We start from the raw sequence: 24597 nt of genomic DNA on the forward strand, positions 1-24597 counted from the left end.
TAACAACAACAACAACAATATATATACTATAAGGAAAAGAAAGAAAGAGACGAAGGTAAAGAGTCTTGGCTTCAACAGCAGGCAGGTTTATTGATTTATTGAGAGTAAACCTGGGAGGGAGTACTCTTACATCACCAAAGGAGACCAAGAGACCATCTATTCCCTTACAGACTGGGGTATTTATAGTCAGTGTGGTCTGGGTATAGTTCTGGCATTTACAATGGGCGTGGGTATGGAGATTTTCCTGAAACCTGGAATTTCAGGGGGGTGGGGAGGGTCTCCTGGTGTAACAAAGACCTAAGCTTCCCGGGAGATCCCGAAGCTCAAGCCGGCCTATTCAGTGTCTTTTGGGGTAGTTGCAATGCCATTCTGTTGATCAGGCGTAAAGTCCTTCATATACACACGCACATATTTAGCAGCATGTTGTTTTTAAGTACAGTCGAGTCAATTCTGACCCTTAGTGACCCTGTATAGGTCTTCCAAGGAGCAGCTGGTGAGCTTGAACCACTGACCTTGTATAGCGACCCTGTGTAGGGTTTCTTGAGTTGTGGCTGGTGAATTTGAACCACCGACCTTGTGGTTCAAACCAATCTTGAGGTCCAGTGCATTACCCTGCAGAGGTGCACCAGGATCATCAGCTTTTAAAGCGCTCAGCTGCCAACTGAAAGGTCAATGGTTTGAACCCACCACCTGCTCTGAGGAACAAAGCTGTGACAAGTCTTTCTTGGAAACCGTGTGAGGCAGTTCTACTCAGTCCTATGAATCAGAACTGAGTGGGCATTGGTGGGTAGTGGGTACCTTGCTTTTAAAGTGTTAGTTTATCTATCTTTGATTTTAAGCTTTGGGTAAATAATGAATTTATAGATATTCACATGGAAAAGCTGCCATGTGTCACATTAATAGCTAAGTGATTTGACTCAGTTATTGATAGAAACATCCTAAAATGTATAGTGTTTATATAAATTGATAAAAGGCTGAGGGTTATCTTTGACACTGGCCTTTGTACAATTTTTTAAAACAATAATTTACACAAAAAGAAGTGATTACGTTTGGAATAACAACTAGCATTTTTGTTGTTGTTTGAATTCTTTTCTATGGGTGAATGATGCTATGAGAGAAGAACAGCTCTTCAGTAGGAGAAAAGTATTCTGAAAGATTTCTGAGCACTAATAAAAGGAGGATTCTGCTTTGAATAAATGGAACAGTATGGAAGAACTCTAAAATTAGAATTAAGTTAGGCAAAAAGAGCAAAACAAAGGCAATAAAGCAAACTGCCCTTATTTAAAAACAAATTCCTTGTTGAAGTTGCCACATAATTCAATATAACCAATCAGTAATTGCTTATTGGGAAAATGTGATCTATTCAGAATACTAATCTTAATATTAGGAGTCCTGGTGTGGTGATGCAGGCTAATGTGCTGGACTGCAAAGTCAGTTTGAATGACAAGGCTGGTGGTTCAAGCTCACCAGCCTCTCCTCAGAAACCCTATACAGGATTGCCATGGGTTGGAACCAACTCAACGACACTTAACAACAACAACATATTAGTAGAAGGAGCTGTAGTAACATAGTGTGTTATGTGTTGGGCTGTAACTACAAGGTCAACAGTTTGAATCTACCTGCTGCTCCTTGGGGAAAAGATGAGGTTTTCTGCTCCCATGAAGATTTACAGCCTCAGAAACCCTATAGAGTCGTGATGAATTGGAATCAACTGGACATCACACGACCACCACCACCAAGTTAGCAGGGTGGTGGTTACTGTATGTTAGGATCCATAAAAGGAACATGTAGAACAATGGCTTTAACATGATGGTGTTGTTAAGTGCCAACTCAAAGTGACCCTATATAGCGTTTCTGAGGAGCGGCTGATGAGTTTGAACTGCCAAACTTGAAGTTCAAAGTGACCTTGCAGCACATTTACCCACAGCACCACACCAGGACTCCTGACATACAGTAGGCCCTCCTCTTCACTTCTTAGCTAACAGTCTTCACTGTTACTCTACCCTTCATCTAGAGCTCCACCTTTCTTGTTTGTTTTTCCCTCCCTTTGGCTCTTCCTCCACTCAGCTCTCCTTTACACAAAGAGGCTTAAAAAAAGTTCATCGAAAAATTGAGTGAAAAGATAATGGAATTTCCCCCACAAACTTTTTGAAGCCCCCTGAAGAAAACGGTGTGGATAAAGGACCCTCTTTATGTTCTGAGATCTCCGTCACTATATTGTCTTCTTTCTCCTATTCCTTTCACAGCCAACTTTCAATAGGTAGTTGATGTTACCACTTTAAGATTTTTGTATTAGAATATATGTTTCTACTGAGCAGGGAATATTTTCCGGTTATCTTTTTATATCAGTGCCTGTTGTAATGTCTTGTGGACAATCACTAGGCAATCAATAAAAAGACATTGAAATGAGCTGAGTATTCTTTGATTAAGAGAAGGTAATGGAAAAAAAGTGTTCTGATCTCTGACTATTAATTTTTAACATGAAGTATGAATATTATAAGCATGTGTGGTCTGCAACGCCCTCCAGGGGTCTTTTTTGGTTCTTTCCTAACTATCAAGGCTTCAGTGTGACCTCTGTTTTTGCTAAAACTATGCTTCTAAATCTGACTCTTGCAGGTGAAGGAATGCCTCCTGGAAATCACGGGCACTATGGCTACTCTAACAGTGGATACAGTGCCTGTGAAGAAGAAAATGAGAGATTGGCTGAAAGTCTGAGGAACAAAGTAACTGCTATAAAATCTGTATGTATACAACAGATACTACTTTTATATATAATATTACATATATAATATATAACATATGTATATACTATCCTTGCAAAGTAACTAAGTAATTATAGTTCATGATACTAAGTAACTCTGTTATCTACATACTACAGTTTAGTCAAAATACACTCAAACATTAAGAACATGATTTGAGCTGAAGATTAGAAAATGTGGTCAAAATGTATGTGAGATTTGTTCATTTTTTTGTACATGGTGAAATCTAAAATACTCTGTGTTGATTACAGTAATGAGCCATCTGCTTCCACCCTCCAATAGCCCTTCTTCTGACATTTTCTTCTTTCAGTCTCCTAAACTTCAAACCTAAGCCTTTTATCTTGCTGCTTTGTACCTCAACTCACCATCTTGTAATTCATTGTTTGCAATGTTTCTATTATTATCCCCTTACTGATTTTCTTAGGTGGGCTATTGGAACAGTCTCATCTTACCTGTTCCCAGTTGTTTTCCTAATTGGAAGGAGCTACATATTGTCACCACAGTAATCTTAATAGAGTATCATTTAAATCATATCACTGTAGCTCATGTGATGGGGAAGGCAATAAACAAGAAGTAGGAAGGCAATGTATAAGAAGAGGGAGGGTGGCAGAAGAACAATGAAGCTGGATGAAGACACCAGGGCTAAAGGGAATAGAGGTAAACTGTGTTTTGTGTGTAATTACATGGATTGAAATATAGGCTGAATGGGTAGGAGAGGAAGAGTGAGATATATATATAATTTATGTATCCCATAAATATTTAAGGGTATGAAAGAGAAAATTTCATACTATGAATGTGGTAGAGCATACAGTGGGCAAAAGGATGAAAACTTACTAGATACTGTCAAACATCTTAAGGCAGTGAGTTAAGGGGCCTGGGGCTCAGGACCATAGTCTCAGAGGACACCGTGGTCAATTGGCATAACATCATCCACAAAGACAGTGTTCTACATCCTGCTTGGGTGAGTAGCGTCCGGGATCTTGAAAGCTCATGAGCAACCATCTAAGGTGCAGCTATTGGTCTCAGTTGGTACAGTGGACTACTGGAACATGTGAACCTCAGTCTCCATGTTTGTGAGACCAGAAGTACTAGATGGTACCTGGATACCGTTACCAGCTGTCCTGAAAGGGATCACATCCTAGATAGACTGGGAGAAAATGTGCAACAAAACTCAGAATTACTTTTTTAAAAAGTAAAAGACCAGATTTACTGGTCAGAGAGGGACCTGAGGCCCTCAACCACCTTCATGTCTGGAAAGGAACTTATCCTCATGGTCCACTTTCCAGCCAAGCAATAAATATGTTTATAGAGGGGATAGCAACACTAACTAACAAGGTACGGTCAGTCATTCAAAATCAAAAGATAACATTTTCTCAAGGACAGAGTTGAGAAAGGATATGCAGGTGCATGAAACGCAAATAGGAATCACAGGGAAGAAGTTGTTGCATGGAGAGGATTGTAATCATTGAGATTAAACAAAATGTATGATATGTTGAATACAAAGCTGATCATCTGGTCTATAAACATTTGCTCAATTCACAATAAAAAGTCGAATAAATAAATAAATAAATTGTGCCACTGAACTCCCAGAAGTCTTCAGTGTTCTCTCACGATCTTAAAGTTCATACTCTGGAGCCGGACCTAACAGGTTCTTCAAAGACTGGGCCAGCTCTTTAGGACTGTGCATATTATTCCTGCCAGACAACTAGAGTATTCTGTGCTCTGTGTACCATTGTCACGTTCCCACCCATAGCTTTGACTGTACTATCCCTTTGCTGTAGGTATCTTCTCTTTGCTTACAGTGACTACAGTCTTGCTCATCTTAAAAGGCCTCTTGTCATTGCACCTCTTCCCTCTAAGCTTTATTTGATCACCATGTCTTAATGTACCTTTTTCCATTATGAACATGAGACCATTTCTGTCATTGCTATAGCACTTAATACATAGTGATTTGCATTGAAATTATTTACATAGAAATTTATCAGATTATAGTGTTTTCTACTGTGCTTAGTTTTATATTCTACAGTAACATAAATTCCTTATTAGTGATACTGACTTAGTAAATAGGTATTGAATACATGAATTAAGAAAAGATGATTTTAACAGTTTATGTGATTGCTTCTACATCATGTTAAACATGCAATAGCAGTCCACACTGCCAAAGCTTAATTGGTATTTCATCATAGTCTTTGGAAAATTGAATTGTATTGAGCCGGGAGACTTAACATTTTGAGACAGGATTGTTTCCACCGTTGTATCAAGTCATAAGGAGGTGATCGATGAACTAAGCAATATTAGATAATGTTAATACTCTAGAAAATAAAACATTTAGAGAAACTTAATATTTCAAAGCTTTATTCTTTTTCTAAAACTCAAACATTGTCAATTTACACTTCTTGTCAAAAGAAAACTGTGACTCCTTACAATTTCTTCACTGGCTGTGAATGACAATATAGAAGTTCCTAGGATGATACATGTTTTCTATTTATAATTACTTTAGTATCTCTGAATTGTTAAGTTCAGGGAAAAACTTATGTTTTGGTCTACTCCCATTTTGTGTCATTTTATCACATGTGCTTTGCACATAAACTAAGTTAAAAATAGCCTTTGGGAAAATTTTCAATGATTTGCCAAGAATTTCAATATTTGATTATATTTATTCAAAGATCTTAGAAGTGAAGCCTTGATGACTTTGTCAGGTGAAGCATTAGATTGATTTTGAATCGTTGTTGTTGTTAGCTGCCATCCAGTCAATTTTGACTCAGAGCGATCCAGTGTCCAGCACTCGAGCCACTGCCTGGCCCTCAGCCCTCAGCACAGTTGCTGCTGTGTTTGATTGAGCCCATGGTTACAGCTCTTGTTACTATAGAATTGTTTTTCTTAGACTCAGCCTCCTTTCTGCTAGCCTTATATATGGATAGCACTAACATGTAAATTTAGTTAAAATTTACTAACATACTTTAAAGAAAAATATTATCACTTTTGAAAGCTAAAGAAATAATCCATTTAGTCATATATGCAAAGTAATGTGACATTTCATTAGGAAAATAATACTTTTCTTTGAATTTCAATTGCTCATATGGATACATGCATGCCCTTTAAATTGTAAAGAAGGAAAAGTAAAGATAAATGCTTTGTAAGAATAAAATATAGAAAAATGCTTTCAAGGATAAGAGAATCAGAGGTAAATGTATGTGTGTGTTGTTGTTGTTAAGTGCTATTAAGCTGGTTCCAACTCATAGCAACCCTGTATAGGGTTTCCACGGCTTTAAATCTTCATGGGAGTGGAAAACCTCACCTTCTCCTGTGGAGTGGATGGCTAGCTCGAACTGTGGACCTTGTAGTTTGCAGTCCAGTGCTTATCATATGGAGCTACTATGTGTGTGTTTTGTGTGTGTGTAGGGGCTTTAAAAAGTTAGTGGGAAAATTTATTCCATTGTTCCACTAACTTTTTAAAGCTTCCTCATTTATGCTAAAATTGAAAGACTGAATTGAATATTAAGATGAAATCAGCTTAACGAACAGAGAGAAGATGTCCACAGCTGGGGATGAATATATACTATAAATTTATTTGTCTTTAAATTTACTAGAAAATGTATCAGAATAGATTATGTTTTATATTTCTAACATCCAGTTTCTTTTGAGAAGATGCATATGAGTCCTGGTGTGACACTGTAGAATAAGTACTGAACTGATAACCACAGTTTGAGTGGTTCAAACCCACCAGCTGCTTCTTGGAAACCCTACACAGGGTCGCCATGAGTGGGAACCTACTGGATGGCACTTAACAACAACACAATATGCTTAGAATGTAATTAACTTTTGGTTTATAAAATTTAAATGCCTTTATGTAAGTATTAAGGAATATGCTTTTCTCTTTGTAGCTTTCCATAGAAATAGGCCATGAAGTTAAACAACATAACCAGTTATTAGCTGAGATGGTAAGTTTATTTTTTATTTTAACTTTCAGAAGTTTGAGGTGATATTCTCAGATTTAGTCTATTAATGAGGAGTCATATAATTTTCACATTTGTCTACTTTTAAATAGATTTGAAATACCATAGCCTGGTCATTAAAAGATTTGTTGCTGTCACTTAAAATTATCTTCTAGTAGAAATATTCTGGAATGTTTCTGAAAATAAACCACTAAATTGAAAATTTAAAACTCTTATCTTATTGGGCTCAAATATTTATACCACTCTAATTACTTTCCTGGTGTGGTGCTGTAGATTAATGCGCTGGACTGCAAAGTCGGTTTGAACTGCAAGGTTGTCAGTTCAAGCTCACTGGTGACTTCTTGGAAACCCTATATAGGGTTGCTATGAGTCGGAACTGACTCAATAGCACTTAACAACAACAACAATTAGAATCAGAGAAAAAATGATGTTGAAAGCATACTTAGAGATGTTACCTCTTAGCTTCCCATCCATTTATATATAAGCAACTTGGATGACATTGTTATAACTTTGCAAAGAATGGGAACTCCAGAACACTTCGTTGTATTCTTGAAGAAATTGTGTATAGATCAAGAGGTAGTCATTCAAGCAGAACAAGGGGTTACTGAGTAGTTTAAAATCAGGAAAGATATGTACCAGGGTTGCGTAATTTCACTATACCTTTTCAGTCTGTATGCTGAGCATATAACTCAAGAAGCTGGAGTATCTGAAGAAGAAAGCAGTATCAGAATTGGACAAAGGCTCATTAATAACCTGTGATATGCAGATGGCACAGCCTTCCTTGCTGTACGTGAAGAGGACTTGAAGTCCTTTCTGATGAAGGTCAAAAACTGCAACTTTCAGTTTGGATTTCAACTTAATGTAAAGAAAAAAAAAATCATTATAACTGAACCACTAAACACCATCACGACAAACAGAAAAAATTGAAGTTGTCAAAGACTGCATTTTACTTGAGTGCACAACCAAAGCTCATGGAAGTGGCAGTCAAGAAATCAAATGATGGTGGCATTGGGCAAATCGGCCTCAAAAGACCTCTTTAAAGTGATAAAGAGCAAGCATGTCACTTTGAGGATTAAGATGCACTTGATGCAAGCCATGGTATATTCAGTCACCTCATAGGCATGTGACAGTTAGACACTGAATAAGGGAAACCAAAGAATTGATACCTTTGAATTATGGTGCTGGTGAAGAATACTGAAAGTACCATAGACTACCAGAAGAACAAACAAATCTGTTTTGAAAGAAGGTTAGCCAGAATGCTCCTTAGAAGCCAGGATGACAAGACTTCATCTCATGTCCTTTGGCTATTTATTTCTAGTCCCTGGAGAAGGGCATCATGCTTAGTGGAGGGTCAGCAAAACAGAAGAAGATTCAATGGATGGATTGATCCCATAGCTGCAGTAATGAACTCGAGCATAGCGGTGATTGTCAAGACAGTAAAGTACTGGACAGTGTTTCACTCTTTTGTTAATAAGGTCTCTAGGACTCAACAGCACCTAACAACAACAACAATAAAGTGTTTTTTGCACATTTCCTAAAACAAAAAAGTGGGAGAATAAGGTGGAAGTCAAAATAGCTTTAGTCTTTTGTTTAGAAACAACATTAAAGACTCAGGACAAATGCTGATTTTTGGAAGTTCTTGTTGTATTGTTGTTTAGGACCATCAAGTGGGTCCTAACTCATAACAATCCTGTATAGGGTTTCTGAGGAGCACCTGGTGGATTTGAACCATTGACTGTTAACCATTGCAGTTAGCAGTAATTTATTAACCAAAGACTAGCAGTAATTTATTAACCAAATAAACAAAAGCACTTTATATACAACCAACCAAATGATTTTCACATAAAATAAAGGTTTTTTTTTGTGGTCTTTTTTTTTTTGTAGCGTAGTGGTTCCGAATCGGGCTGCGAACCGTAAGGTCAGCAGTCCAAAACTACCAGCCGCTCCGCGGGAGAAAGATGAGGCTTTCTACTCCCGTAAGGATTTACACCCTCGGAAACCCTGTACAGGGTCGCTATGGGTCGGAACCGACTCGACGGCACTTAACAACAACAACAACAATCTCTTAAAAATCACTTCTGAACAAATCCTATAATGCCTTAACCCTCTGCCTTTCTTGGTTAGAGCCACCATCCATGCTGATTTTGGTGTCCAGTTTCTTTGGACTATCCTAGTTTCTCCACATGCTTTAAAAATGTATTATTCAGAAATGGACCCCACCCAAATAAAAAACTAACAACAACAAATATTGTGTATTAGAATCACCTGGAAAAAATTTTGAACATATTTGCACCTGGATCACTGAAAATATACTGACTCAGAAATTCAGGGAAAATGAAATAGGCATATATGTTTTGAAGCCAAAGAAATGCATGCTGAGTGATTTTGATATATAACTCTGGTGAAGAACCATAGGTGTAAACGCACATGAGCTACATAGAACCGAGCTATGCAAGCTTGTTATGCAGTGGGGCATTTACTCAGGATACTGTTAATCCATGTCATTTGGTTTCATTTTGAGGACTTTTCCAGCTATGTTTTAATCTGACAGTTTTTTCCCATTTGTATGTGGTCTCTACTATAATTTGCTCTACCTTTACATAAAGCTTTTAGAAGGTGCTGCAATGCTAAAAGTCAGTCATCTAAACAAAATGATCTTATAAGTAAAGGCCCATTCAACTGATAAAACATTAAATTTTGGATGAACTGCTGTAGTAGGAAGTCATGCCCAAATAAAAAGTGGGGAAAGGCTTGGTATATGAGAGTGGGGGCACTACTTACCTTTATTGATAAGGGTTTATAATCCACATGATTAGAATGAACCTCAGTTGGGTTTGAGTTTTTTAATTACTCTGTGGCATTGGGGGAAAAAAAATGTATATTGAATAATGAAAGAGCTTTGTATTCATTGAAAGAATTGTCATATTTTTTATGTAATAATCAGACTGATCATTCAGAGTTCTAATGAACTGATTAAATATAAAACTTGTTACTAAAAGTACTTTTATAACTGAATGTATTTGTTTATTTGAACATTCTGAGATTATTTGAATGTGCATATTTAGAATATCAGAATCTAACTGTTAAATTTTATTTTTCCCTCATAGGATTCACAGTTTGATTCTACAACTGGATTTCTAGGTAGAACTATGGGCAAACTGAAGATTTTATCCAGAGGGAGCCAAACCAGGCTGTTGTGCTATATGATGCTATTTTCATTCTTTGTTTTTTTTGTCATTTATTGGATCATTAAACTAAGGTGATAAAAGTTAGTGTGAATTTAGAATTTGTTCTAACTTACTGGGTTAGCGGAGTACTGCTTTGGTACAAATCAGCATCAAAACGTTTCTCATTTTCAAGTTTGACTTTTTCCATTGACGATTACTGAATCCAGGATTCTTCACTTGTTTTATAAATCACACTAAAGAATACACTGCTCTTTGAATACTATTTCTTAATGACTAATCTTTGCCCCTATTTTCAGGGGTGTTGAGATGGCTTGTAGTTAGTTTGACCCTACTAGATTTTTCTTATTGTTTGTCTAAACATTAAATATTGAAAATACTCTGTTAGTACTATAAATGTAAGTTTGAGTTCCATATGTAAAGAAATTTGAGTCGAACAGTAACAGAATGTGTGGAGAACTGAGGCTGAGTTGTGATGATGGGGAGCAGATTGAAGGTGGTGGTGTTGGGGGTGTGCTACCAAGTCAGTTATGACTCATAGCCACCCTGTACAGGGTTTCCAAAGCCCCATCTTGTTCCTGTGGAAGGACTGGTGCATTCGACTTACTGGCCTTACTGTTAGCAGCCCAGTTTGTAATCCACTGTGCTACCAGGGACCCTTAGATTGAAGGTAGCGTGGCTAATGTGTTTTCCTAAAGTATCACCAGCTTTAACGGTGTGCTCCCCTTCCCTCCTTTCTTTGTTAAAATTGTAGGTGGATGTCTTACCTATAATCCTCATAATAATTTTTCATGATGTAGCTCTTCTTTCTTTCCGTTGTGCCCAGGACTTCATTCTTTACTAAAGCTTGTTGTCATATTCCTAGTAAGGCTTAATACAAATGTGTACCAGCATAGTTATTGTTTTATATTAGCTTTATAAATTCCAGTGACTTGATTTATAATGTTTTGTGACATCAGCTATTTAAGGGGGCCATTTGGTTATCATTTACAACAAAGTAATATGAAGCTAAGAAATTTCTAAGTTCTGAATGAAAATAAATTGTTCAAGAAAAGTAATTGTCTCTGCTTTATTATGTGCTCAACATATATAATGAAAGTACCAAGGCCCAGATCTTGAAGTTAAGAGTGTTGTTGCTTTAAGCCACTATATTTGTTTATGGAAAACAAAGCATTCATGGTTTGTGAAATTAGATATATTAAAATTTTGTTAAATAATCTGTATTCCTACTATTTTGGAAGTGACCCATTTATAAGCTCAAAAAATAAATTTTTTAATGAAATTTATTAATAGACTATTACTTGTTTTGTTAAACCTCTTATTTCTGATAAAATTCAGCATTCTTTTATCATTATGATAAATGTAATCATTATCTTTTATCAACTCTGAAGAAAAAAAAAATCCTCCAAAATCTTTCCATAATAAGAATGCTGAATTTTGTTTCTAAGCAAATTTCGCATTTATTTTTGTTATGTGAGGAGACTTTAAAAGCTTATGAGCAAATGAAATGAAAAGATAATGGAATTTTTTCCACAAACTTTTGAAGCCCCCGCAATATGTTTATATCCAATGGTATGAGGGTAAACTGACTGAGAGGAAAAAATCTCAGATTTATAGTGCTTGCTGACTAACATGTTTAAAGACTCACCACTGTTGGTTTTGATCTACCAATATGACATCATTGAACACAGAGTTGGGAGAATATATGCACAGTTCATTCTTACAAGCTGACATGAGCTAGTTCCAGTACACCACTGGATATATTGATGGTGCATTTTCTGTCAAAAGATGCATAAGTTATTTGTTTCTCAAATGATAATCTCTTAAATTTTAATAGAAAAAGATCAGGCAACATGAAGTTAATTGATAAATTAATTTGATATAATTTTTTTTGATGACTGTACTCTTAGAAGCTCATTTGTATGTGTATTTTACAAATGTCAGTTTTCTTTCGTATAGTAAACATTTGCTACGTTTATTGACATCCCTTCTCCCGGTAGTTTAATTTTATGTGCCGTGGAGTCGGTTCCGACTCATAGTGACCCTGTACAGGGTTTCCGAGGCTGTAAATCTTTATGGGAGCAGAAAGCCTCATCTTTCTCCCATGGAACAGCTGGTAGTTTCGAACTGCTGACCCTGAGGTTCACAGCCCTATTCGCAACCACTATGCTACCTGTATGTACATAAATCATATGCACAGAAAGTAGATGTGTATTCCGATTTCCTCTCTGCTTTTCCATCCAGCAAAATGTCCAAGCAGGAGTGCAGGGTCATCCCATACATTTTGTATCCTGGTGCCTCTGTACACATACTGGCATCTGTAGTTTATCTTCGCCCAGAAATTCAATGGACTGAGAAAAGTGTGTGCTTTTATCAAAGAATGTTTCACAAACTTTTGAAGGAATATCATAGACTTAGGAGATTTGTAAATGGCCAAGTCCATATCATAAAAGCAATTCTTCCTTTTTAAAGCAGTGAATCATAAAATAGAAATATACAGAATGTCTTTAATAAGAAATTAATCCCTATTCTATGGAAACTCTTAAAGTCCACACAGCTTAAAATTAATCATTTATACTTAAGGGAAAATGCAAATTGTAACAACATTGTCTACTGCAGTGTACCTATTCTACAGTCTTTATGATACTTCACAAGAAAAATTAATGTTTAATAATTCAACTTTGCTAACTTTAAGAAACAGCAGTAGTATTGTACAATAGAAAATTGTTCCTAGTATTCACTTTCAAGAAATGATATAGTGTGACTCACATGAAAACAGGTAGCTGAATCTGAGGTCAGTGGTACTATGGATTCTTTGTTTGAGTTTGAATCTATCAGTCCTGGTGTGGCACTGTGGGTTAATGCGCTGGGCTGCAAAGTCATTAGAACTGCAAGGTCAGTGGTTCAAGCTCACCAATTGCTCCTCAGAAACCCTATACAGGATCACTATGGGTTGGAACTGACTCGATGACACTTCATGATAACAACAATGACTTCTCTGATTGCTACCGTGAATTTGGAAATAAGCAGAAAAAACAAAGCTCTTAGCATAATTGAAAGTCCAGATAAAACATATTAATGTACAATTAAAAACGTTTTCAAGTCATTAGTTTATATTTTAAAAGAATACTTATAGTTATTCTTTCCTCCTTGACTTTCCTCCTAATCTCAATAAATAAGAAGATATGGTGGTGATTGGTGTGATTATGTGCCATGGAGTCGCTTCTGACTCAGTCACCCTGTGTAGGATTTCTGAGGCTGTGCAGAACAGAAAGCTTTTTCTTTCAGAGCAGCTGATAGACAGACTCAAACTGCTGACCATGTGGTTAGCAACCCAGCTCCTTGATAAGATACTGTTGTTTGTGTTAAATGCCGCCAAATCAGTATAGCAGCCCTGTATAGGGTTTCCAAGGAGCGACTGGTGAATTTGAACAGCTGACCTTGTGGATTAAACCGACCTTGCAGTCTAGTGCTTATTCTACAGTGCTATACCAGGACTCTTATTAAAATACTGTTGTTAAATGCCGTTCAGTCAGTTCCCACTCAACAACCCTGTATAGGGTTTCCAAGGATTTCCAAGGTGAGCTTGAACCTCCCACATCGAGGTTCAAACGTACCTTCCAGTCCAGCGCATTAACCCACAGCGCCACATCAGGACTCCAATGGAGCTATCTTTAATACCTTGTGAAAATCCAAACTATTTTTAGTCTCTTGATCTCTCAATTTGATTTTTAAAAATTGGTGGAAAATTTGACTAGAAAGTGTGCTAGACATAAAGAACCTTGTGTAATTTCACTGAACCTGACATTTTCTTTTGTCCGATTTTCTTTATGACCTGATTTTCTAGGGGATAACATGTATTCATTTAACTAAGTTCATTCCTGAATATTCATAGAAGAATTTTCTTTTCCTATTTGTGTCCTATTTCACAGTGTTCTGATTTCAATTCCCGTTAGGTCTTTACACATACAGTCTGGGGGCTGTTACATAGCCCATCGTGCTATGTAACATCGATCTATAGCAAGAACATTCACAAAGGAAAGAATGACAGGTTGCAACTCTATTATGCTTCCTTTTTTAACGTCTATGGAAGTGGCCAGTATATGAAGACAAGGCATTCTCCAGTGAAAGGGGTGCCAGATGTCAGGTAAGCTCTTCAGTCAAGGTTCACCTCTCTTGGCAGATAAATAGGACTGACAATGTTGGTCTATTGCAGATTGCTCTTCTCAGCCATTGTAGTATCCGGGCCTAGGTAGAAGTGCCAGGGATGACAGTACCAGATACACTACAGTGACAGCCTCCAGAGTAACAGGTGGCATTTTGTCTAACACACTCCCATTAGTGCCACTGAAGTCTATGCAGCAACTTCCGATTAGGCGTTTGTCCAAACTCGGCATCTAAACATTCTCAGTTAACACACTGAAGCCACATTAGATCATCCTAAAAAGCAGTAAATGTACTTTCTAAGAGACACTGAGGGTTCTTGTCTAACTGTCCTTAATATAAACAGACTTCCGAATATAAGAAAAAATACTATTATGATGTAATGGTGTTACTCGGGCTTATTGTAATTTAATTAAAGGAAATCAAATGACTCATACATATTTGCAACTTTAACTTGAAAAAAGAGAAAAGAGCTTGTGTCTTGTGAGATGAGTTAATTTGTTAAGAAGAAATATTTCTAACTTGTCTTGATGCTATATAAACAATTATCTGTGCAGACAATATTACAATGACTGTATTCAAACTCTGATTTCATTGAATCAATCATTTGTAGTTCAGATATTCCTTCTCTTTTAGGGAGCAATGGGCTTCATTGTTAACTAGGTTGCGTACCTGTTGGGAATATGATAGTCGTCATGTCCTTAGTCCACCCAACGGTGTCATTTTCCTTATGAGTCATAATTAGTAGCTTATTAAATATATGCTTATGCTAATTCAAAGGAGCTCTGGTAGCGTAGTGGTTACGAATCGAGCTGTGAACTTCAAGGTCAGCAGTTCGAAACTACCAGTGGTTCCGCGGGAGAAAGATGACACGTTCTGCTCCCGTAAAGATTTACAGCCTCGGAAACCCTGTGCAGGGTCGCTATGAGTCAGAACCGACTCCACGGCACTTAACAACAACAACGTCCTAATTCAAGGAGTCCATGTGATGCCGTGTATACGCATTAGGCTGCTAACTGAAAGGTCAAAGGCTCAAACCCATCAGTTGTTCCTCTAAAAAAACATGTAGCAATCAACTTCATAAAGATTGTTGTTGTTAAGTGCTGTTGAGTCGGTTCTAACTCATAGTGACCTTGTATAGGGTTTCCAAAGAGCGTCTGGTGAAGTTGTACCACCAACCTTGTGGTTCAAACCGACCTTGCAGTCCACTGCTTTATCCTACCGCGCCTGGAAATTCTACAGGACAGTTCTATTCAGTACTACGTTGTCGTTAAGTGACGTTGAGTCCATTCAGACCCATATCGACTGACCTTGTATAGGGTTTACGAGGAACATCTGGTGAATTTGAACCGCTGACGTTGCGGTTCAAAACAGACTTTGCATTAACCCATAGCCAGTGCATTAACCCATAACACCACCCAGGACTCCATTCAGTCCTGTAGAACCCTGGAATGGTGCTGTAGGATAAGCACTGTACTGCTAACTACAAGGTCAACAGTTTAAACTCACCAGCCACTCTTGGAAACCCCATACAGGGTCATTATGAGTCGTCAGTATTTTAGAGTAAGAAATGGGATGCTATTCCAGTTTATCTTCACTGAAGGAAGGAAAAATAACTATACAAATACATATTCTATTATGTAAAGGGTTCTGTTGTTATACATATCCACAGTTGCATTTAAAATTCCTTTCATTAATCAGTTTAGGAACATCTCTATATCAAGAAAAAATTTAAATTTAATAATAAAATAAATAAAAACACAACCTCAAATAAGAGGAATACATAATAAAACAAATGATTATTTTCCAAAGAGCTTACATGTAAAAATATTAATCCTGATTCATATTGTCAACACAATGGAATTTGGCATATGGAAGACTTCTTTGGTCCATAAACAATTAGGCATTATGGTTGTTTTTGAAGAGCAGAGAATAGGGAGGGAGTTACCCCTCAAAAAGTTTACTATATGCTTGGATAATGCAATCTGTTAACTGTTAATTCTGCTGTTTTTAAAAAAGAAACAAGTTTTATTACTAGAAGATCCTACTCTATCTTCATTAATTTGAGATTTTAGTTATCAAAAGAGAAGGGACTATACCATTTTCTTAGTAAGATAGAATTAATTGCTCGTTTTCTTAGTAAGATAGAATTAATTGCTCGTTGGTTCCAAAACTTAAAAACAAATGGGTTTTCTCCTTTGATTTGTCTCAAATTGTCATTCAGAAGTAAATATCAGCGGGTTTCTATTCTTGTAATGGCTCTTAAAGCCTTGTTTAGAACTATCACTTAACAACATTGTACCTACATGTGACTATTTAAAAATTTCCATATAAATAAAAATCAATGGCATGAAAAGAACTAATGAACATTTGTTTTGGAGAAGGGAAAATACAGACTTCATTTAAATGTTTTAAACAGCTAGATGAATGTTTTTAAGTTCAATAATAACCCTTGCAGTTCATCTTGATATATTACTTCTTAAAACTTGAAAAAAGATAATATATGTAAGACGGAAATGAATTCTTCTCACAGGAGAACTATGTTTATCAAGTAGATCAACATTTTTTAGTTCTTTAATTTGTAACCATATAAACTGAATGCAATATTTGTCATTAGAAAAATGAAAGTCACAACAAATTTCTGTTCCATTAAGAACAAAATCATTTACTTTAAATGGTCATTTCTGACAGATATAATCCCACCTGCCTTTTATTACTACAAGAAACAGTGTTAACAATAACAAATGCAAAAGCTAATAGTTACGGAAGAGCTTTTAGGGACATTGTGATTCAACCCATCATTTAAAAAAAAAAAAAATCATAAAACAATTATATGAGTTGAATTACCTAAATTCACACAGGTAGGAGGCAGTGGAGCTGAAACTAGGTGTAGTTAAAACCTTAAAATCTTTTATCCACATCACTGTCTAGTCCTGGTATGGTGCTTTAGAATAAGCACTGGACTGCTAACAACAAGGTCATTAGTTCAAACCCACCAGCTGCTTCTTGGAAACCTGAAACAAGATATCTATGAGTCAGATTCAACTTGAAGGCATTTAACAACAGCATCTAGACTCCATCTCACCATGTTTCCTTCTCAGTCACTTTTATCTTGTGAATATTACTATAAGGAAATATAGCCAACAGCAAATTTTTGTTTGATTGTTTATTTTGAAGTATGCCCTGGTGGTGCTGCAGGCTGTTAGGCTGCTAACCCCAAGGTTGGCAGTTCAAACCCACCAACCACTCCATAGGAGAAACATGAGTTTGTCTGCTTCTATAAAGATTTATATTCTTGGAAACCCTGTATAGGGTAGCTATGTATCATATTGGACTTGGCAATAGGTTTGATTTTGGTTGATGCATCAGACAAGGAAGATTTGGTCATGCACCAAATTCTCAGTGTCTTAAAACTCTTAAGTTTATTTCTTGTTCATGCTACATATTCACTGCAGGTTGGCTGGCTAAGGGCTATTCTCTATGTCATCCTCAAGGCCCATGTTGCGGGAGATGCCATCTCAGAGCCTAAATTAACCATTACAGAGGGGAAAACTGGAATGCTTGTGTCCATTCTATTTCCATTTCACTGCTAAAGGAAGTCTCATGACCACCCCAACTTCTAAGGAGAGCAAGGGAAATGTTATCAGGTGACTAGAAGGAAAGTGAAATATTTGGTGAGCAGAATTAATGATTATTACGTCTCAATTATTCCTTTGTGCTTTTATGGGTAAAGACTGACTTCATTATGCAGTCACTGAATAGTCAATATTTATATATCTGTGAAAAGGCTTTGTTGTTGTTGTTAGGTGCCATCAAGTCAGTACCTACTCATATCGACCTTATGCACAGCAGAATAAAACACTACCTGATCCTAGGCCAACCTTACTATCGTTGCCGTGCTTGAGCCCACTGATGTTGCCACTTTGCCAATCCATCTTCCTCTTTTTCTCTGACCCTCCACTCTACCACACATGATATCCTTCTCCAGCGACTAGTCTCTCCTGACAATATGTCCAAAGTATGACAGATGAAGTTTGGCCATCCTGGCCTCCAAGGAGCACTCTGGCTGCACTTCTTCCAACACAGATCTGTTGTTTCTTAGCAGACCGTGGCACTTTGAATATTCTCCTCCAACACCATAACTCAAAAGCACCACTTCTACAGTCTTCCTTATTCACTGTCCAGCTTTCACATGCATATGAGGTTATTGAAAATACCATGGCTTGGGTCAGGCACACCTTAGTCCTCAAGCTGACATCTTTGCTCTTCAACACTTTAAAAAGGTCTTGTGCAGCACATTTGCCTAATGCAATAAGTCGTTTGATTTCTTGACTGTTGCTCCCGTGAGTGTTGATAGTTGATTCAAGAAGAATGAAGTCCTTGACAACTTCAATCTTTTCTCCACTGATAAGAATGTTATTTATTGGTCCAGTGGTGAGGATTTTTGTTTTCTTGACATTGAGATGTAATCCATACTGGAGGCTGTGCTCTTTGATCTTCAGCAGTAAATATTTTAAGTCCTCTTCACTTTCAGCAAGCAAGGTTGTATCATCTCCATATCGCAGGTTGTTAATGAGCCTTCCTCCAATCCTGATGCCATGATTTTCTTCATATAACCCAGCTTCTTGGATTATTTGCTCAGCATACAGATTGAATAAGTATGGTGAAAGAATACAACCCTGTCGCACACCTTTCTTAATTTTAAACTGTTCAGTGTTCCCACATTGTTCAAAGAACTGCCTCTTGGTTTATTTACAGATTCCTCATGAGCACAATCAAGTGTTCAGGAATACTCATACTTCTCAATGTTGTCCATAGCTTGTCATGTTCCACACAATGGAAAGCCTTTGCATAGTCAATAAAGCACAGGTAAACATCTTTCTGATAGTCTCTGCTTTCAGCCAAGATCCATCAGAAATCAGCAGTAATATCCCTAATTCCACGGCCTCTTCTGAATCTGGATTGAACCTCTGGAAATTCTCTGTCAAGGAAGCCTGCAACCAATTCCGGAATGACTTTAATAAAACCTTACTCACATGGGATATCAAAGATATTTTCCGATGATTTCCACGTTCCATTGGGTCACCTCTGTTTGGAATGGGGACAAAAATGGATCTCTTTCAATCAGTCGGCCAGATAGTTGTCTTCCAAATTTCTTGGTATAGATGAGTGAGTGCTTCCTGTGCCGCCTCACTTTCTTCAAAGATTTCAATTTTTATTCCAACAATTCCTGTTGCCTTGTTCTTTGCCAATTCCTTCAATGCACCTTGGACTTCCTCCTTCAGTATCATTGACTCTTGATCATATGCTACCTCTTAAAATGGTTGAACATCAACCATTTCCTTTTGGTACAGTGACTGTGTATTCTTTCCATCGTATTTTGATGCTTTCTGCATCATTCAATAATTTGCTCAGAAAATCCTTTAATAACAGAAGACAAGGCTTGAATTTTTTCTTCAGTTCCCCCAGCTTGAGAAATGCTAAGCGGGTTCTTTCTTTTTGGTTTTCTGACTCCAGATCTTTGCACATTTAGTTGTAATATTTGGCTTTATTTTCTCAAGCTGATCTTTGAAATTTTCTGTTCAGCTCTTGTACCTCCTCATTTATTCCATTTGCTTTAGCATCTCTATGCTGGAGAGCAAATTTCAATGTCTCTTCTGACATCCATTTTGACCTTTTTCTTCTTTCTAACAGAAGACAAAAGGCTAGTAAAATTTGATTTCTGATTATACCTATCTGCTTTATGAAATATTCTATATTACTAAAACATTTTTGTGAATGACATGAAACAAAAACTATAAAACCAAGAATTTAAAAAATCCATTTTGACTTTAAGATTTAATTATTTCAAAATTATACTTGTTTATTCAACAGATAATGATACTTTCCATTTAAATTTAGTTTTAATAAATTTAGTAATGAAGTTAGTGTAGGGAATTATGCTGTATTTTTTGCCTGCTTTTTTGAAAAACCAACATGGTTTGGGAAATGTAACCAAAGTAAGAATGAAGTAACTGGGTATATACATAACAGGTTTAAATGTCTGAATTGATAATACAAAATCTTTCACATGAAACCGTTTACTAACAAAATTAATGATTTTAGGGGAAGTAAAGTTAGAAGCCAAAGAAATTTGTCTTAGCCTGGGTTCTCTAGGGAAGTAAAACAAGGGACACTCATATATGTAGATATAAATAGAGATAGATATCAAGAAAATGGATCACACGGTTGTAGAGACGGGCAAGTCCAAACTCTACTGGTCAGATGTCAGGCTGGAGGCTGCTGACTCACATAGCTGCAGAACTGAAGAATCAAGACCAGCATGTAGGTTGTGTAAGGTGATCAACTGCTGCTTCTTCCCAGGATCAGAAGGAGATCAGTAGGTCATACATCAAGTAAGCAGATGGGGCAGGGAAGGTGATTGGCTGCTGCTGACTTCCAGGATCAACAGGCAATAGAGCAAGCCACTGGTTCAAATCCAAAGAACCAGAGGTTGGAAGATGAACCAGATGCAGAAACCAGAAAAACAAGGAAGCTTTTCCCAAGTGTTCAATATATTGGAAATAGACCACACGCCAATGAAACTTCCTTTCAGTTGATTGTCTGCTCATGGCAGGTGTCATCATGGAAGGTTACTGCCAACACCACTGAGAATCCTGGCTTAGTCAAGTCGACATAAAATATTAATTGTCACAAAATTGTTGCACGCAACTTCAGCACATAAAACTTTTGTGCTATGTAAGTTCATTTAAACACTTTTGTTTTTTTCCAGGTGCTGGGCAGCTTATATAAGGTAATATAGTAAATATGAGAGCATTTTCCTATATGTAGATTAGTGGTATTGTGACAATTTAAACTTTAGACTTTATCCAATGAATGAAGCTATATTGTGAAAGGAAAAACTTTTCAGTGACAAATGCATAAGCTTGAATTTTATATTTTCTCTTTCAGTTGTTGTTAAAATGCTGTTAAGTTGGTTCCAACCCATAGAGACTCTGTATACCATTTCTAAGAAGCAGCTGGTGAGCTTGAACCACTGAACTTGCAGTTCAAGCAGACTTTGCAGTCCAGCACATTAACCCACTGTTCCACACCAGGATTCCAAATTTTAGGTCATTTAATCTCTCTACCCTCTGTCCCCATTCCTTCTAGACCCAGAAGAGTTTTGTCTACCTCACAGGAGACTTCAAGGGACAATTTATTCCCTCATTAAAACAAATATTTAATAAGCCTTCCCATAAACCATACACTTTTCTAGACATTAAGGGTATGATGAAGAACAAAATAGGGATGAGATGAACTGAGTTAATAAAGAAACAGGAGGATCACACCATTATAAAGAAGTAAATAAGTAGGATAATGCGAGCAAGAGTTACTAGGGAGGCTCCAGGACACAGAATCATCAGGAAGCGTCAGCCAAGCAAAGAGCTTGGAGAAAAGTCTAGCTTGGCAGAGGAAACAGGAAGTGTGAGGGTATAAAAGTTGGCTACTTGAGACAACACTTAAACTGCATATATAGACAATTTAGAAGACAGCTACCTAACCAACAAATGGAAAGAGTTCCATATTTGTGCCTATTCCAAAGAAAGGTGACCCAAAAGAATACAGAAATCATTGGACAATATCACTGATATCATAAGCAAGTAAAATTTTGCTGAAGATAATTTAAAAATGGTTGCAGCAGTATATTGACAGGGAGCTTCCAGAAAGTCTAGCTAGATTCAGAAGAAGACATGGAACTAAGAATATCATTGTTGACATCACACAGAAGCCTTTGCCCAGCAAATAAAACAAAAGTAAATATATTTAAGCCAGATTCAAAAGAAGACATGGAACTAAGAATATCGTTGCTGATATCAGATGTATCTTGATTGAAAGCAGAGAATACCAGAAGCAAAGAGGACTTAAAATACTTATTGATGAAGATTATAAAAACCACAGCCTTCAGCATAAGCTGCAACAAAAATCCTCACAACTAGATCATCATGATAAATGGAGAAAAGATTGAAGTTGTTAAAGACTTCATTTTTGTTGCTTCCACAATCAATACTCATGGAAGCAGCAGTCAAGAAGTCTAGTAACATATTGCATTAGTCAAATCTGCAGCAAAAGACATCTAAAAGAGCAAAGATATCACTTTGAGGACCAAGGTATACCTGACCCAAGCTATGGATGGTATTTTCAGTTATCTCATATGCATGTGAAAGTTGGACAATGAGTAAGAGAGACCGTAGGAGAATTGATGCATTTTAATTATGGTGTTGGAGAAGCATATTAAAAGTTCCATGAAATTCCAGAAGAACAAACAGATCTGTGTTGGAAGAAGTACAATCAGAATGCTCCTTGGAAGCCAGGATGGCAAGACTTTGTCTCTCACACTTCCGGCATGTTATATTAGGAGGGACCAGTCCATGGAGATCATCATGCTTAGTAAAGTGGAGGATCAATGAAAAAAAGGAAGATCCCCAACAAGATGGTTTGACACTGTATCAGGAGCAATGGGCTCAAATGTAACAATTGTGAGGTTGGTACAGGACTGGGCAGTGTTTTATTCTGTTGTGCATAAGTTCACTATGAGCTGGAACCAACTTGATGGCACTGGACAACAATAATGAATGGGATAATAGTGTATATTAACTTCTCACCAAAATAAATTATTTACCATTATGCTTTTAGTCAAAATAACATGTGGACTCATTTTGACCTAAGAGAGCGGTACCCAAGGATCCTAAATTGCCCATACTGACCTGAACAAATACCTTGTTTACAAAAGTTCTCAGCTTGATACTCCTTGAGATATTTGTACACTTCATGTCTCTCATTAATTTTACTGAAAAATTGCTCCAAGGAAAACACATGATCACAGACCATCTGAATAAAAACATCTTTAAAAGATGCAATAATAAAGCAATACCACTAAGCTCAACATAATACTTTGATTAAATATTCTTCTGAAGGACCAGGCAATAGTTTCCTGGCTCAATAATATTACATGTAAACTTACAAAGATAAGCATTATATTAAAGGCAAAAAATATTCCAAGGGCTATTCAAGTTTACCAAGAGAAAGATGAGGCTTTCTGCTCCTGCAAAGATGTACAGCCTCAGAAACCCTATACAGACTAGACATCTCTTAACAGCGGCAACAACAGCATCCAAGTTTACAGGTTACAGCCATGTTATAAGCTGTTGTCAAAGAGAACATTTCCATCACCTTTTATGGTGAATGCTCTATGAACACTGGGCAGTCCTGGGTCCCATTTTATCATCACTTTACAAAGAAGATACAGGAGACCAGACTAACATTAAATGTTGGTGGTTTTATTGGCCACAAATAATTGAGATAAAATATGAAACTGTAAAAGAAGCACTGTAAAACTAAGCTAATTTCTATTTTTAAAGTATAAAAAGTTAATTCCTATTTTTAAGTCCAAAGATATTTTTCCATTTAAAGTTTCTACTCAGTGATCCTGGCAGCTTTCATTTTAACCAGTATAAATAAAATTTAGAGTGGCAAAATATTCTTACATTAAAAAATATTCTATTTAAATTATTATGGTACCATTTTATTTAATATTAAATTATAACTAGTACAGTTCGAATTTTTATAAATTTATCAAATTCTTTTCAAATTTATACTTTTCAAGACTAATCAGCTCTCAGATTAACCTTGTTTTACCTTCTTTGTTCTACCTTTGAAAGTAAAAACTTAACATTGTTCTTTCAGAATGTGAAATAGTGGTTCCAGAGTGGGGTAAGGAGTAGTAAAAATGACAGAACATTTAGAATGTTTTCCATCACATAATCCTTTTATTAATCCACTGATTATCTGCTTAGTGTTTTTTGTTGTTGTTTTGTATTTTGCCTTATACATAACTTGCTGGAAATTATATTTTCTTCATCTCTAAACTTTTCAAATTATTTAGAAACTAAAATGCAAGTTTTTTTCACAGCGGATCCTTCCAGTTCCTGCTTCTGCTAATTTCAGCTATTCCTTGGCATTTGTCCAAAAGCCTAAAAGGAAACTAGCTTCCTTCCAGACTAATCTACTGCAGCTACAGAATTATATCATAACATGTCAAAATAATGACTCTGAGGCATTGTGAAATCCTACAGTGCCTTCCAAATCTTCCAGGAAAGAAGTACTTTTTTTTACAATGATCTTTTTTGTAGACTCATAGCAGTTGAAAATTGAAAATCAATATATGGCAGGTATGATGGAGCAGAATATTAAAAAATGGCATTGTGACATTGTGCAAATACTCAAGAGAAGGCAGTCTTATGAGCATTAGACCTCATTAAAGTGGTAGGCGGTCTACTTGCAATGAGAACATAAAGGATGGCTCAGTGAGAAGACGAAAAGATGCACCAAATTAGCCATAACTGGCAGGGGACTTCTCATATCAAAAGCAGAATCTCTTTTACTGGTAAAGTTTTTGGATATTTTCTAAACTGTGATATGAAAATTTTTACATTATAATTTTAAGTAAAATATTACTTATTATTATTTTCATAATCTAAACCCATGCCTAGG

General features: G+C 36.6%; 1 protein-coding gene across 1 annotated transcript in view; it reads left to right on the top strand.

Annotated features, from left to right (window-relative positions):
* Positions 1–9978, top strand: part of BET1 (Bet1 golgi vesicular membrane trafficking protein) — a 28990-nt gene extending 19012 nt beyond the window's left edge. Inside the window, exons 2-4 of the mRNA XM_006834392.1 lie at positions 2617–2741; positions 6644–6700; positions 9823–9978. Coding sequence (XP_006834455.1) covers positions 2617–2741; positions 6644–6700; positions 9823–9978 — 338 coding nt within the window. The remainder of the gene's footprint in view (positions 1–2616; positions 2742–6643; positions 6701–9822) is intronic.
* Positions 9979–24597: the final 14619 nt, after the last annotated feature.

The sequence above is a fragment of the Chrysochloris asiatica genome, unplaced genomic scaffold, assembly GCF_000296735.1.
Source record: "Chrysochloris asiatica unplaced genomic scaffold, ChrAsi1.0 scaffold00010, whole genome shotgun sequence".
Lineage (NCBI taxonomy): Eukaryota > Metazoa > Chordata > Mammalia > Afrosoricida > Chrysochloridae > Chrysochloris > Chrysochloris asiatica.